The 17,133-nt window shown below is 47.1% G+C and overlaps 1 protein-coding gene across 1 annotated transcript; it reads left to right on the top strand.

Moving 5' to 3' along the window:
* Positions 1-8,358: 8,358 nt before the first annotated feature.
* On the top strand, positions 8,359-13,232 carry rpp25l (ribonuclease P/MRP 25 subunit-like). Its single transcript, XM_010756510.3, has 2 exons — positions 8,359-8,476; positions 12,411-13,232. The coding sequence occupies exon 2, from the start codon at positions 12,411-12,413 to the stop codon at positions 13,080-13,082; it is 672 nt and encodes a 223-aa protein (XP_010754812.1). The 5' UTR covers positions 8,359-8,476; the 3' UTR covers positions 13,083-13,232.
* Positions 13,233-17,133: the final 3,901 nt, after the last annotated feature.

Raw genomic sequence — 17,133 nt, 5'->3', positions numbered from 1 at the left:
ATGTTTGACTCTGAAAGAGCCTTCCAGCGTCCTGTGCAGGTTGAGTCCGAACATGAACACCTGGCGCCTCAGAGACTGCCGGGCTTTCAGTCTTGGGGTCCTATACAGCCCAACGGATCGGTTTTTAAAGCCGCGGGCAAATTTACCGAACCTCCGGAGCTCTTCCTCAACACTGGTTCGGTATGAACGGCGGCACAACCGGACACGGTGATCCGCACAGAGGGGAACAGACATCTGGGAACCCTGTAAGAACAAGTCCCGATAAACAAAGCGCTCTCTACCAGCTGATACCATGCGCTTCATCTTTCAGAAAAACAACCACCGATTTGTTCAGCCGTAGAAGCGGAACAGACTTTATCATGTCCTTCCTGCTCACCGACAGCCACAACACCTCCTCCACACTGACGCTGCATCCGCGGGGACTAGCTCCTCCCTGCCGGATGGATGGAGGGGGCGTCTCGGTGACGCCATTCCTCCCGAAAAACACACGGGAGAGAACCGGAGCCCTGAACCGGAAGCCTGAACCGGAGCCCTGAACTGAGAAATCGACAAGAATAATATTAAAAAAGCCACTACCTGATCATACGACGAAGAACAGATGAAACACCAAGACAGAAAACATGAGAGAGAGGAGAGAGAGTTTACTACAAGTGTAATCTTGTTAGTTAACTGACCACAGTAATTAAGTTCATTACACTTTCCACCAAAGTAAAGGGAATTACAGTCTGTAACACATTACTCCCAAACACTACTGACCTAAGATTCTTTCAGTCTGCAGTGTGGGACTCTGCAGAAAATCACAACCAGCAGCTTCACTCCTTAATCCGGCAGGTGTTTCCACCCAGGTCCAGCGCTGTCAGATCGGAGGGTTGGACTTTCAGAGCTGAGACCAGAGAAGCACAGCTGATCTCTGACAACATGCGCGCCTCATCTGAAATAAAGAATAAAGTGATGTTGATAAAAATCGCATTTGATAATCCAATCAGAGTGTTCCGGTTTGAAATGTGCAGCTCCACATTACTATGTCCTATCATGAGCTTTTTCTCTAAATGAATTAGAGTGACTTTGTCATTGTGTAGTGATCAGCATAATGTCAGCCCTTCTACAGACATCATCCAAACGTCAGCCCAAACATCTTCAGACAACAGTATACAACACAGATCCATAACATGCGTGCTAGCACTCAATTCGACTTCTGGAATAATCATCAAATCAGACATTTCTTCAGTTTTCTTCTCAATTTATAGAACAATTTGGATGAAAACACACTGAACACATGTTTTCTACGAAACTCCTAAATGTCCTACATGAATAAATAATGTGACCTTCATGAAATAGATAATAAGTGACAAGGATCATACCTTCAGTGTTCTTAATAACATGAATCCGTTTGAGTCCAGACTCAGTTCAAACTCTGCTCAGACAAACACAGAAACAAGAAGACTGGAAAGAAATGTCAAACTTCGGATCTGGAGTGAATTTGGTAGATATACACTGGACAAGAAGCAGAACACATGAACATGGACCCCAGAGTCTGCACAGTACGACAGTTTGGACTCGCCAGTCCAGCACACAGAAGCTTCACGCCTCAAGCTCCCAGTTTGTTGTGACGCAGTCCAGGTGGTGTCAGATGGGGGTTGGGACTTCAGACTGGAGCCCGACCTTCACAGTGAGGTCCTTTGAGAGTCCACAGCCAGAAAAGTCTGTGAATGACAGAGAATATAAGTTAAAGTCAAATCAATCTTACATTTTATTCGTAAAATGACTCTGTGCAGTGTGCAACTCACAAAGGCACATCAACATGATGTCTGTACTCAGCGGGTCAGTGTTTCAGCCTGAGCTTGCTTCAACCATGATCGACAAAGTTTTGGATTGGTTTGACTTGAGCTCCAATCCGGTCCACATGTCAAAGTGTCACACTGAGGCAACATAAATGAACGCAGCAACCTGTGGCTGTCAGACAATGTGTCTGTCAAAGGACTGGTAAGTGTCAGACGGTGTCAGTATATCTTGATGAACAGCTTGCTGTATGTGTTGTTTTGTTCAACTTTGTTTCAACACGTGGTTCATGAGCGGGAAAATCACTGCAGTTTGGAAGTGCACTCCGATGGAGTCCACCTCAGTCATGTCCACGTTTAACTCCTTCACTTCGATTTTATTGGTCGTGGCACATTTGAATCAATGATCTATTTCCCCGCACATCATTTTCTCAGCTCCTCTTCTCTCATAGGATGATACACGACAGGAAACGTGAGGAGCTGTTGGCAACTCGACTCAACATCTTTACTTCACCGTCTTAGCCCGATACCAAATACTAGCAGAGACAAGAGGGACAGAGAGAGGCTGCCTTACTGGTTTTAGAAATCAAACTCCTCCTCTGAGATGGAGCAAAACATGGAAAGAATGCATTGTTGGAAACTAAACCATTTAAAGCGGCTCCGTCATTGAATGAGGATGAGAGGGGGATGTTCCTGTTGGCTCTTCAAGAAGGAGGATGGCCGCCACTCACATACCCTCCCAATCACAAGAATTATAGACTTGTGAAATGAAAGTGTGGACAGAACAGTCCTTCATATGAACAGCTCATAAAATGCTGAGAACCAAACAGAAAGATAACAAGTGCATAAAAACTGGAATGAACAAACTTCAAGTATATGTGTGTGTGTGTGTGTGTGTGTGTATTGGGTGTAGAAGAAACGTGAACAAGACACACTATAGAAACACAGTGCCACACGTATACATGTCAAAACATTTTTCAGGCCAACAAACTCTTCATCCTCCAGTTTTTCTGCTGGAGTTGTGTGGAGCTCCAGCCCAAACAAAGACAGTGTAGAAGCGACAGAAGATACGTGGTTCAACTGACTTGGACCAATAAACACAAATGATTTTTATACACGGTTTGTATTGAACACTGAGATTAATTCAATCAGCAGCTTTATACTAGTTGAAGAAAACTTTCAGAGGGTGGAGTTTGATATTGTGACCTGTGTGTAAAGTGTGTATCGTTTTACTCAAGACTGATGGCTTCAAGCTTTACGTCTGCTTTATAAAATGTGGATAAATCACATCTGTGACCAGTACACAGCCTTTCTCGCAGTTCCTCACAGCTGGAATAATCCTCCGGGTCCCTCCTGTAATGTTTTGTATCTTCATCGTCCCAACTCATACCAGACCCTCCTCTGACCTGCAGCATGTAGGCAGAGCTGAGCAGTGGATTCTGCAGAGGTTCTTCTCTGGCTGTTCTCTGACCTCTCAAGGAACTCTTGGATCTGCCTGATGGACTGAGTCATCGTTCTCTCCATCAGACCAGTGGAAGATGTTGTGCACTCTGTCAGAGAGATTTTTTTGGCTTCTTCTTGTTCAGGTTGTTGATGGCTCTCTGGATGGATTTCGGACTGTTGTCTGTCGACCCCCACCCCAGCGGCCCTCCTAAGAGTCGCTGGTTGGACGCCGAGGCGGCCTGAAGGAAGCGAACAAACAGGTACAGGCCGACCATTTTACTTCGAAGAGGATTTCGGCATACCTTCCTTCAGGCGACATCCAGGGTGGAGCCCCCTCCTCTCTTCTCTTATCAGGAAGTCCTTCAGCACCCTCTGCTTCTTGTGGTGTACAGGTAGGAACAGGTGACATGCAGCCAGAAAACGCCGAACGCTCAGTATGAACAAGCAGTAGACTGTTTTCTGGAAGACTCCACCTCTGCTTTTTGAAGATCTCTTTACAAACTACCTGAGTACCACCGAGGCCTCTGGGAACATCCGAACCACACTGCTCCAGGTCCTTCTTGGGTAGAACATGATGTTTCCTTCTCCAGGCTGTTCAAACGCCGCCTCCCCAGCTTCAGAAGAACCTTCCCTGTCAGCGTCCGTCAGCTCCTGTGGACTCGTCTCATGTCACCTTCACCTCGTACTTCCTTCTTCTCCCTTTGTCCGAACAAACAGGAAGTGTGAGTACAGCGTCAGTCAGGTCCCTGGGAACTCTCCTCTTGGTCTGGGGTCAACATTGGATCCAAGAACTGAAGGCATGGATCCAGCACGAAGAATGGGACAAGAACACATGATGTGGAGGCTCCTGGAGGTCTTGATGGTGGAGAGTGATTCTGCTGAGACAGATCTTCATCACGAATCCCTCTGAAGTACGCCCGCTTCGAGCGTCAGTGAAGCAACTGTACGTCTGTCTACCCCTGTCAACACATGAAGGAGGGGATATGATTGGCTGCTGCAGTCTGGAGTATCCAGATGAGAGCCCGAGGAAGAGATTCCCCCTTTGAATGAGGCTTGTCACAACAGCACGCTGACTGATGAACTCCGGTGGACATCAGACACGACGTTTCTTCTTTCTTCTGAATCCAGTGAAAGTGCTGCTTCAAATCCAGGCCGTCAAAGATGAAACAAAGTTTACAGACAGCGAGCCTTCTCTGCTGTGACCTTCTGTAATGTTGGATGGAAACATGGAGCGCGTGAGAAGACCACTGACCGCGCATCTTTGATCAAGTTCAGCGCCCTGAACGAGCAGCAGAACCACCAGACTGACTCTTGGTTTCTCCGAGCCCTCTGCCCAGTCCAGAGGGAACGTCAGCACATGAGAGGTTTTTCCACGCCAGCGACGCCGTTGGTCAGAGCGACTCTGATGATGTCTCTGTTGGTCAGGTAAGTGCTTAAAGAGTCTGGCATTTGATGGGAGTGTCATGGAGGGGCTCTCTTCTTGGAAGCTGTCTCAAGCCTGCATCACCGCATGTTGGGTATGACCCTCTTCACTCGGTCCCTCGTGATGTAGCAGCTCAGTGTAGATCCGGTTGAGGAGGGTGTCCACTTCCTGTTTCATCACATTCCTTCAGTCACACGTTCAACATGGTCTTCAGAACTATCTATGTTCATCTAAAACCTCCTGCAGACCACCACTACTGAAACAGAGAAAAAGTTTGAGACTAAACAAGAAAATGTGGACAAGCTGCTGATTATTTCATCACAAGAAAAAGTGATGATAGAAAGAAATCTCTAGAAGTGAAAATGTATCGAAAGGTCCAGTTTTTGTTGAACAGCCGAGATGCTTCTTTTCTCTCGTGCCTCTTTACCTGGGAGCGGTGTTGGTGTTTTAAACTTTAAACTCCAAACACAGGACTCAGTTAAAGCTACAAAGGTCCTGACAATACAAGCTTCATTTGTTTGCTGGAAGTTGTAGTCCCGATTGCTACATCGAACAAATGCATAGTTTAAAACAGACTCTTTCTCTTTCAGGTGAAGCTCACTGTACTTGTGTTCTACCTGTGCCTGATGATGGCATCAGGCCTTCCTCCTACATCCAGGGACATGGTCAACCAACCCCCAGCCCTTCCTACACGCTGCAATGGCTTGACCCTCCTCACTACGGGGGTGCGGGCTCCCAGCTCAACACATCCTGACGTTATCCTGTCCTGGATCCACAATGTGAACGAGCTCCTCACTGGACATCAGGACAGCAGAAACTGTCCAAGTTTTCAGCCTGAAACTCACAAACTAACTGCAGCATCTGAAGCCGTTCAGCTTGTTTGATGAAGTTCATGGACTCTGATGATTCTTCAGTGTTTGGCTTGTTTCCACATGGTTGAATTCACTTGTTGTAAGTCTCTGAATAAACGTAACGTGATGAAATGCAGCAGGTCACATTGTAAAGACGGACAGTCTTACTTTGGACAGTGCTGGTCTCTGGCTGTCTTGTCGTCCACCGTCTTAGATAGATCGATACTTTATTGATCCTGAAGCAAATTCAAGCCTCCAGTAGCAGTGACATACATCAGAGTTCACTTATAACACAGTAACCATACGCTGAAGCTGACCTGAGATAAATGTCAATTTAAATGTGTGCAGAGAAATCAAAGAAATGAAACATATGGAACAAAATGAACATTTGCATAGAAGTGAAATATGTACAGAGAAATGATGTACTTGTTCTGGATCTTTTCCCACACTGGGGGGGGGGGTGGGTCGTCTGAGGCAGGAGGGAGTCTCCTGATGGAAGCAGACTGGTCCCAGTATGAGGTGATAGCAGTGGTCCTGCAGAAACCATGTCCACCAGCTGGTAGAGAACGGATCCTTCAGGCGTCCTGACACCAACACAGCAGACGGCTGCTCCTCCACAGGAACAGGACTCATCTTCCCTCCTGTGAAGACATTTCCTTATCACTCAAATATTTGTTGACTGTTGGTGACAAAGATCAGATCTTGGACGACACGTCTGGGAAGCTCATATGTCACACAGTAAAGTGGTCGTTACTTTGCTGTTTGCAAGTCAGCTTTCGTCTGTGATGAGAGGATGTGATGGCATGACATTCAATTAACAGCTTCTCCTGCTGTCCTGTTCGCAGTAAACATAAACACTGGTCTGCATCCTCAAGCATCATCTTCACGCTAGTTTACAGTAAAAACAGTCTCTTACTCCTGAGTCTGAAGGTCCAGGTTCCTGTCTGAAGGTTATAATGAAATCTTGGACCATCACTCTTCATAGACAGACAGATGGATCCTGGATGATCGGGGCTCTCAGTCTGCTTGACTGAACTCTGGCAAACCAACATGTTTTCTATGAGTGGCCGTTAGGGACTTATTCAAGAACTCTCCTCCCACATACCAGATAACCAAATGCAATCACAAACTGTACTGAAACGCTCACCACAAAAGTTCAATCTCTGATCATACCCTGCTGAAGAGCTTCCACAATACTAGTGAGAATGTCTCTGACACAACATCATTCAGAGCACACAGATCATTAAACTTCTCCCTCATGTGTCATGGGATAATACTCTGACTTTTTAAGTGCCTGTGCATTTCTGTATCTGCTGTGTTACAGTATGTTACAGCTTTTCCAGGTGACTGACAGCTGTCACAGACACTAAGAGGAAGATGTCACAGAGTTTAGTCTGCAATCACATTTTAGTCCAGATTTTAAAATATGAACAAAATCAACAGAGGGAACTGAAAATGAGTCAAATACATGAGTTAGTATCAGTCTCTTACTCTGAGTCTGAAGGTCCAGGTTCATGTCTGAAGTATAGAGGTTCTTCTTTGGACCAGTCACTCTTCATAGACAGACAGCTGGATCCTGGAGACTCTGCTCTGTCCTCCTCTTTCTCCATCTTCTGGACTTCAGTCAGTCTGAGAGGAGAAACAAGTTTCCCTTGAAATCACCATTCCCTTCAAATGAGTTAGTTCAAGTTAAAGTGAGGAGTTAAATCTTTGAATCAAGTCAGAACAATAAAGTCAGGTTCTGTTTAGTCTTTGGACTTTGTTCAGAGACTACTGACTGAAGTTTCCCAGGTCGTTGAAGGTTCTTTGGAGGTTCTTTGAAGGTTGTTTGGAGGTTCTTTGGAGGTTCTTTGAAGGTTCTGCGAGATCTCGCGAGAGTTGCTGCCAGAAAAAAAAAAAAAAAAAAGAAAAAAAAAAAAAAAAAAAGGACGTTGTCGGCGGATCTCGCGAGAGTTGCTGCCACAGACAGGTGTCTGCGGGATCTCGCGAGAGTTGCTGCCACAGACAGGTGTCTGCGGGATCTCGCGAGAGGTGCTGCCACAGACAGGTGTGGTCAGTTGAATTTGTCTGATTGGTCCCTGTGAAAAATGTTTTTAGTTTCTTCAGCGTCTCTGAAAACACTGAGGACGTAGAGAGGACAGACTATGATTGACATTACAAACGACGACAGCTACGGTTCTCTTCCGTTTTGGCACTGCGTCACCACTGAACGGGCACCAGTTACCCACGGTCACTCGTTGAACCAAAAACCGAGTCAGAGGAAATGAAGTAGTTTGTTGGAGCCAATAAAAAATATGTATAAATCAAATGTTGGATTACACTCACCCGCCTCAGCCTTCACTTCTCCTCCTTCTGCTCTGACACCGCGAAATGGAGACTGAACAAACACTTTCACTTTCGAGGGAAACCACGTGTGTGTGTGTGTGTGTGTGTGTGTTGTGTGTGTGTGTGCGTGTGTGTTATGTAGCTTATTTATTTATTATTATATTATTATTATTATTATTATATATTATTATTATTATTATAAATCGTCCCTCGCTATATCGCGGTTCCCTTTTCACGGACGCTGTTTCCGTGGATTTTTTGTGTGTATTTTGCTGCTTTTTTTTTTTACAGCGTGCTTGAACAGTATGAACGTGCATTGTGTTCTGCGTCCTGATTAAGGGAGTATGTACAAAAGTGTGTAAAAAGGTTGTATAAAAGTGTGTGGTTAGGGGTTTTTACGGCCTTAAAACAGGGATAATAATTGTAAAACTTATTCGCGGATTTCGTTTATTGCGGGTTATTTTTAGAACGTATCCCCCGCGATAAACGAGGGAACACTGTGTACTGTTATTAACAATGACGTTACCATCATCACTGAAGTTTTTGAAAACAGCAGTGGACAGTGACGTCAGCAGGGGGCAGTGACGTCACTTAAACGGAAGTGACGTGTGCGGTAGAAGCAGCAGCTGCTGTGTGCGGACACGTGGAGACAGTCGGTGAGTTCAAACTGATCATCGTGATTATCGATCACAGCTGACCGATGTTCACGTGTTTTAATCCACACTCTGAGGCGGGAATCGAGCCCGTGGCGTTAGCTTGTAGCTTAGCTTGTAGCTTAGCTTGTAGCTTAGCAGATTTAACGTTTTCCAGCACGCGGCTCAGGGAAGTGTTAACGTGACGTCATCACGACGCCTTTGTTCATCAGCACACCGAGCTGTGTCGTCATCAACGTGTCTGTGACGCTGACAGCGTCCGTCACCGTGACGTCACCTGACACCTGGTTCAAGTTACAGTGTAACCCCACTGCGGTAACCATGACTACAGCTGTACTCGAGTATTTACTCTGATTACATTACTGCTGATCAAACAGCCAATCGTCAGCCAGGTCAGCAGCTGATATCACTGACTAGTCCAGCAGCAGTCAGCCCAGCTCCTGTTCTGGCACGACACCGGCTCTGCTGCCCATCAGCAAGTCAAGACAAAGACCAGCAGACCTAAAACCAGGACCACGTTAAGACCAGGAGGTGCAGCTAACAGACTGAGCTAACAGCAGCTAACAGACTGAGCTAACAGACTGAGCTAACATGAGTCTAAAGAGTAACAGACGCTAACAGACTGAGCATAGCACAGAGACAGCTGAGCTAACATGAGCTCAGGACGGTAACAACAGCTACAACGATGAGCTAACATGAGCTAGACTAACTGAGATGCTAACAACAGCTAACAGACTGAGCTAACATGAGCTAAACAGCAGCTACAGATTGAGTTAACAGCAGCTAACAAACTGAGTTAACAGCAGCTAACAAACTGAGTTAACAGCAGCTAACAAACTAAGGCTAACAGCAGCTAACAAACTGAGCTACAGCGAGCTCACAGCAGCTAACCAGACTGAGCTAACAGCAGCTAACAGACTGAGCTAACAGACTGAGCTAACATGAGTAACAGCAGCTAACAGGACTGAGCTAACAGACTGAGCTAACATGAGTAACAGCAGCTACCAGACTGAGCTAACAGAGCTAAACAGCGACGTGGTAAAGACTGAGGTAACAGACTGAGGTAACAGACTGAGCTAACACAGCTAACCGACTGAGGCTAACATGAGCTAAAAGCAGACTGAGCTAACATGAGCTAACAGCAGCTAACAGACTGAGCTAACAGGCAGCTAACAGACTGAGCTAACGATGAGCAACAACTGAGCTAACAAGCAGCTAACAATGAGCTACAGTGAGCTAGCAGTAACAGACTGAGCTAACAGACTGAGTTCGACAGCAGCTAACAGACTGAGCTAACAGACTGAGCTAACCTGAGCTAACAAGCAGCTAACAGGACTGAGCTAACAGACTGAGCTACACTGAGCTAACAGCAGCTAACAGACTGAGCTAACAGAGCTAACAGACTGAGGTAACAAACAGCTAACAGACTGAGCTAACATGAGCTAACAAAACTGAGCTAACAACAGCTAACAACTGAGCTAACATGAGCTAACAGCATGCTAACAGACTGAGTTAACACGCAGCTAACAACTGAGTTAACAGCAGCTAACAAACTGAGTTAACAGCAGCTAACAAACTGAGCTAACAGCAGCTAACAAACTGAGCTAACCGACTGAGCTAACAGCAGCTAACAGACTGAGCTAACCAGCAGCTAACAGACTGAGCTAACAGACTGACGCTAACATGAGCTAACAGCAGCTAACAGACTGAGCTAACAGACGAGTACATGAGCTACAGCAGCAACAGACTGAGCTAACATGAGCTAACAGACTGCGGTAAACAACTGAGGTAACAGACTGAGCTAACAGCAGCAACAGACTGAGCTAACATGACTAACAGACTGAGCTACATGAGCTCAGCAGCTACAACAGCAGCTAACCGACTGAGCAACATGAGCTAACAGACTGAGCTAACAGCAGCTAACAGACTGAGCTAACAGACTGAGCTAACACAGCAGCTAACAGAACTGAGCTAACATGCGTAACAGGATGAGCTAACAGCTGAGCTACAGAGCTAACCGACTGAGCTAACAGACGAGCTAACATGGCTAACAGCAGCTAACAGACTGAGCTAACCGACTGAGCTAACAGACTGAGCTAACATGAGCTAACAGCAGCTAACAGACTGAGGTGGTAACCGAGAACTGAGGTAACAGATACTGAGCTAACAGACTGAGCTAACAGCAGCTAACAGACTGAGCTAACATGAGCTACGACTGAGCTAACACTGAGCTAACAGCAGCTAACAGACGAGCTAACAGCACTAACAGACTGGCTAACATGAGCTAACAGGACTGAGCTCAGCACTACTAACAGACTGAGCTAACAGACTGAGCTAACAGACTGAGCTAACAGACTGAGCTAAACCGCAGCTAAACATGAGCTAAACAAGCAGCTAACAGACTGAGCTAACGAACTGAGTAACAGCGCTAACAGACTAGCTAACAGACTGCGCTAAACGCAGCTAACAGAATGAGCTAACAGACTCTAACAGAGACTGAGCTAACAGACTGAGCTGCACAGCAGCTAACAGCTGAGCTAACAGACTGAGCTAACAGCAGCTAAAGACTGAGCTAACAGACAGCTACAGCAGCTAACAGACTGAGCTAACGATGAGGCTAACAGCAGCTAACAGGAGCTGAGCTAAACAGTTAACAATTGAGCTACAGACGACTAGCTAACGGCTAACCGACTGAGCTAAAGCAGTAACCACTGAGCTAAATGAGCTACAAGACTGAGTTACAGCAGCACCGACTGAGCTAACAGCAGCTACAAACTGAGCGAACAGACTGAGTAACAGACTGAGCTAGACTGATCTAACAGCAGCTAACAGGACTGAGCTAACATGAGCTAAACAGCAGCTAACAGACTGAGCTAACAGCAGCTAAAACATACTGAGCTACAACAGACTGAGCTAACAGCAGCTAACAGACTGAGCAACAGCAGCTAATAAGAGCTAACATGAGCAACAGACGCTGATACTGAGCTAACAGCAGCTAACAAACTGAGCTAACAGCAGCTAACAGACTGAGCTAACAAACTGAGCTAACAAACTGATCTAACAGCAGCTACACAGACTGATTTAACCAGACTGAGCTACAGCAGCTAACAGGACTGAGCTAACATGAGTAACAAACTGAGCTAACACACAAGTAACAGACTAGCAAACTGAGCTAACAGCAGCTAACAGATTGAGTTAACAGCAGCTAAAAACTGAGTACAGCAGCTAACAAATGAGTTAACAGCAGCTAACAAACTGAGCTAACAGACGCTAACAAAAACTGAGCTAACAGACTGAGCTAACAGCAGCTAACAGACTGAGCTAACAGCAGCTAAACACTGAGTTAACAGCAGCTACACAAACTGATAACAGCAGCTAACCAACTGAGCTAACAGCAGCTAACAAAGTGAGCTAACAGCAGCTAACAGACTGAGTTAACATGAGCTAACAGACTGAGCTAACAGACTGAGCTAAACAGCAGCTAACAAACTGAGCTAACAGATGACTACGCAGCTAACAGAATGAGCTAACACTGAGCTAACAGCAGCTAACAGCAGCTTACACAGCTTACAGACTGAGCTAACAGCAGCTAACAGCAGCTAACAAAACTGAGCTAACAGCAGCTAACAGACGAGCTAACAGCAGCTAACAGACTGGCTAACTGAGCTAACGACTGAGCTAACAGCGAGCTAACGACTGAGCTAACATGAGCTAACAGCAGCTACAGCTGTCAGCAGTTTACTTCACTGTCCATCATAAACTCTGTAAATCACAGAGAGTTGAGGCGGAGCAGCCGGAGGACATCAGAGGGAAAACCAGAAAACATTTCCTCCATAAAATATGATCCAGTTTCACCAGAATCAGTGAAATAGTTGCTGCTGTGTGACTTAGTGCCGTTAAAGCGTTACGGACTTGAACACGGGTCTTCTGTCTGCAGATGGAGAACTACAGGAAGGCTCGGGTGGTGGAGGAGCCGTTTGTTTGCCCGTTCCCCGGTCTCGCCCCTGACACGCCGGAGGTCCGCGTCAAAGACGGCAGCAAGATCCGCAACCTGCTGCGTTACGCCCTGAGCCGCATGGAGGCCAATGCCCGAGCAGCTGAGGCCGAGGGCCGGCCCACACCTGAGGAAGGAGGCGTGGCCACGGAGGGACGACAGGAAGTGCCGGGCCGGCCGCTCTGCAAACACATCGTCTTCACGGCGACCGGTAAGGGCGTGTCGAAAGCCATCACGTGCACCGAGATCGTGAAGCGGCGCGTGAAGGGTCTCCATCAGCTCACCAGGTTGCTGTACAGCACCGTGGTGGAGGTGTGGGAGCCGCTGGAGCCCGACGCCGGCCTCGACAGCCTAACGGTCAACAGGAACCTGCCCGCCATCTGGGTCCTCCTCTCCAGAGAGCCGCTGGACTGCAGCCAGCCCGGATACCAGGCGCCGGGCCGCTATGACGCCCTGTGGGCTCAGTCTGCTAACAGGGAGGAGGGTGGAGGGCTGACTGGACAGAGACCAGGACACAAGAGGAAGAAAGGAGGTGGAGGAGGTGGAGGCGGCAGAGGGAGGGGACCCGGCCGTCAGCCTGGCCGGTCCAGAGAGCCAGTGAAAGGACAGAGCTGATGCTTTCCCATCAGTTTGTTTCCTCTTTTCATTTCTGTAAAAACTGGAGAGACTTGAAACTTTGAGAGACGTGAAGTTGACACGTTGTAAAAACAGGTTTGTGCCTCAAAGCTTAAAGTGTGAAAGTGAATTAAAGACTTTTTATTTTGAACTTCTGTCCTCAGAGCAACACGTGACCTCTGACAGTTCACTCTGTTTAACTTCCTCTGATTCATAACTTCAGTTATTGTCACACGTCACCAACATGTTGAAAACAAGCGGCAACCTCAGGCTGAACTGCAGTTCCTCTAACGTCCACCTGAGGCTGGCTCCAGAAGTGAGTCAGTCTCCATAAGTCCCCATGTCCAAATGTCCAACTTCACAGCAGAAATAAACATGTTTACAGCCTGGTACAAAAAACAGTTTTGGTCTCTGTAGCTAATTTCCCCGTTCATGACAACTGTACTGAGGGTGAATTTATATACAACTCACCTGTTCACATTATATTAAGGCTTAAAGTTATGCAGGGTTAAGAGCGGGGACGCTTTGATTGACAGGTGTGTGAAGATATAAACAGAGGTCCTGTCTGACCAATCAGAGCGAGGATAAAAACATTCACATACAGTTTAGACACTTTGATCTGTGAATTTAATGAGGGATCATTAAAGTCTATGTTTAGCTTAGCTTAGCTTTTCTCATTCTATCTATCCCAACAAGTGGAGATGACTGTCAGCGCTGCAGTCTGAACTGCTCTGAGATCAGCTCCACTGTCAGACACAAAGTCAAGTCCACCATCATCATGTGTGTTCCTCTGGATCATGTGACAGAGGATCATCAGTGGATCTGGACTGCTCTGCTGCTGCTGACACACTGAGACTCCTCCACTCCCTCTGCTCCACACTCAGCCACCTGGACCTGGACCTGGACCTGGACCTGGACCTGGACCATACTGTGAAGCCAAAGAGCTTCTACAGATCAGTTGTGTTCATGACAACATAACTGCAGATGAACACTTATTTGAACAGATTTGTCTGCTTTGCTTTCTGTTGCAGCTCCACCCTGTGGACTGATGGAGAACTGCAGTTAATGTCCTCGTTCTATTTCTGATTCATTTTGGAAGTTGATGTGAAAAAGCAGCATCCAGCCTGCATGCATAAAGTGAGCTCTCTGAAGTTCTGCTTCTCAGCACCACTAGCAGACGTTTGTCCCAGTTTAACAGACGATTGTTGGACAGAAACAAGAAGATCAAACCTGTAGAAAGTTTGGATTGAATGGAAGCTTCACTGACGTCTACAAACTGAACTGTGACTCCAAACTTAAGTATCATTGTTATTAATGTCAGATTATAAATCTCTGAGCTTTTTCAAATCACACACTGAAATTCAGCATTCACATGGTCGACAAGATGAGGATGCTCACGGTCATTTGGGCTTTTTGATACCACCTACCGTTTGGCATTAGTGTCCACTAGTTGGAGGGGCTTCATTTAGAGATTTTCTGTGTCTCTCAGCAGTCACTCACACACAGACAGAGCACAGCTGCAGTTAATTGCTCTGACCTGCAGCTGACCCTGGTTGCTCGGCAACCTCAAGCTGCCTTTGACTGACATTAAGTCTCTGTGCTGCTGCAGTGTCAGTAATAATGTCTGTCAGACACACTCTACATTTATTTACAGTTTAGAGTTTAATCATCTAACCTGTACAAGGCAGATAAAGATAGAGCCTATAGTCTGGACTGGCTGCTGCAGTACGTTATGTTTGTACATGATACATTAAAGTGATGCTGCAGCTCAGGGTACGGCTGAATAGTCCTAAGTCCTTTCCTAAACACTTGTCCTTGAGCTCGAGGTGAGATGAGGTGAGATGTGAAGGAGAGTTCATGAGGGCTTCAGGTCATGATGTGAAGGTTATTGATGTGATCTGTGGTAAAACTACAAAGTCCAGAAGATGGACTACAAAACGCTCACCTGAGATCCTTCACCCTGTGAGCTCTTACTGTGATGTTCATGTTCACATGCTCCTCACATCCCTTTCCTAAAGGATGCTCCGCTGTCTCCTCTGCTAAAGGAGATAAGAAAGGAGGCACTGAAGCTCCGTTCCTTCACAGTTAGAGGATCTGAACAGCTCTCATCTTATCCTAAATACTTTGGACCTGAATGTGAGAACCTCAGAGTTCTTTCCTTCACGGTGACATCCATCCATTTCCTGTAACCTCTTCTCCTCGTCAGCGTCTCGCTGTGAGGCCACAGTTCTAACCACTGGACCACTGGACCACTGGACCACTGTGCCGCCCGGGTCACGTTCACTCGTTCAAATTTAAGCTGATGTTGATGCATTCAGGCCGCGGGCTCTAAACCAACTGCAGCCTGTGCACAAATAAAAACATGTCGAGGTCTGTCTCATTAAATGTAACGTGAGCTGAGGTGCAGGAGAGGACGACGTATTCAGAGCCTGATCCGAGAAATGAGCTCTGTCTGTCCTCATCCACCTGCATGCATGTAGTTTGATCACACTTGATTTATGTATTTTAGAACTGTTCATGTGTTTTATGTCTCAGTAGTCTCCGTGACGTCCCCGCAGACTGTCTAAAACCTGGACGTAGTCTCCGAGACGTCCCCGCAGACTGTCTAAAACCTGGACGTAGTCTCTGCGACGTCCCCGCCAGACTGTCTAAAAACCTGGACGTATTCTCCGTGGACGTCCCGCAGACTGTCTAAAACCTGGACTGTAGTCTCTGAGACGTCCCCGACAGACTGTCTACAAACCTAGTCCGTAGTCTCTGTGACGTCCCCGCAGACTGTCTAACAACTGGACGTAGTCTCCGTGGACGTCCCGCCGACTGTCTAAAACCTGGACGTAGTCTCTGAGACGTCCCCGCAGACTGTCTAAAACCTGGACGTAGTCTCTGTGACGTCCCCCCAGACTGTCTAAAACCCTGGACGTAATCTCGTGTGACGTCCCCGCAGACTGTCTAAAACCTGGAGTATCTCCTGGTAGACGTCCCCGCCAGACTGTCTAAAACCTGGACGTAGTCTCCGTGACGTCCCCGCAGACTGTCAACCGGACGTAGGTCTCTGGACGTCCCCGCAGACTGTCTAAACCTGGACGTAGTCTCTTGTGACGTCCCCCCGCTGTCTTAAACCGGACGTAGTCTCCGTGACGTCCCCACAGGACTGTCTAAAACCTGGACGTAGTCTCTGAGACGTCCCCGCAGACTGTCTAAAAACCTGGACGTTAGTCTCTGGACCTCCCCGCAGACTGTTCCTAAAACCTGGATTGTCGTCCCGTGACGTCCCCGCAGACTGTCTAAAACCTGGACGTAGTCTCCGTGACGTCCCCGCAGACTGTCTAAACCTGGACGTAGTCTCGTGACGTCCTGCAGACTGTCCTAAAACCTGGACGTAGTCTCCGTGACTCCCCGCAGACTGTCTAAAAACCTGGACGAGTCTCTGTGGACGTCCCCGCAGACTGTCTAAAACCTGGACGTAGTCTCTGTGACGTCCCCGCAGACTGTCTAAAACCTGGAAGTAGTCTCCGTGACGTCCCCGCAGACTGTCTGAAACCTGGCGTAGTTCTCCGTGACGTCCCCGCAGACTGTCTAAAACCTGGACGTCGTCTCCGTGACGTCCCCGCAGACTGTCTAAAACCTGGACGTCGTCTCTGTGACGTCCCCGCAGGACTGTCTAAAACCTGGACGTAGTCTCTGTGACGTCCCAGACGTCTCGAAACCTGGAGTTTAGTCTCACGAGACGACGTCCCCGCAGACTGTCTAAAGGACTGCACAGAGATCTGTCCACGGTTGTTCAAGAGTAATGTGGAGACAACAGACATAAAGTGTGAAGAACAAGTTTAAGAACTTTGCAGACAGAACCAGGACGGATGTTATGTGTTTGCACAGGTTGGACTCACAGAGAACTCTTTCAGACATTTTCTTCAGAATCTCGATTCAGCTTTCCACAGACAACTTTTCCCCCTTGTGAATTTAACAAAAAAAACTCACAAACCCTGCAGCCAAGTTGAACTCCTTGCCAACATGAAAGCCTCCCTCCCACACACACAACACAACACACACC

The sequence above is a fragment of the Larimichthys crocea genome, unplaced genomic scaffold, assembly GCF_000972845.2.
Source record: "Larimichthys crocea isolate SSNF unplaced genomic scaffold, L_crocea_2.0 scaffold110, whole genome shotgun sequence".
Lineage (NCBI taxonomy): Eukaryota > Metazoa > Chordata > Actinopteri > Sciaenidae > Larimichthys > Larimichthys crocea.
This window is presented reverse-complemented; position numbering and strand designations above follow the sequence as displayed.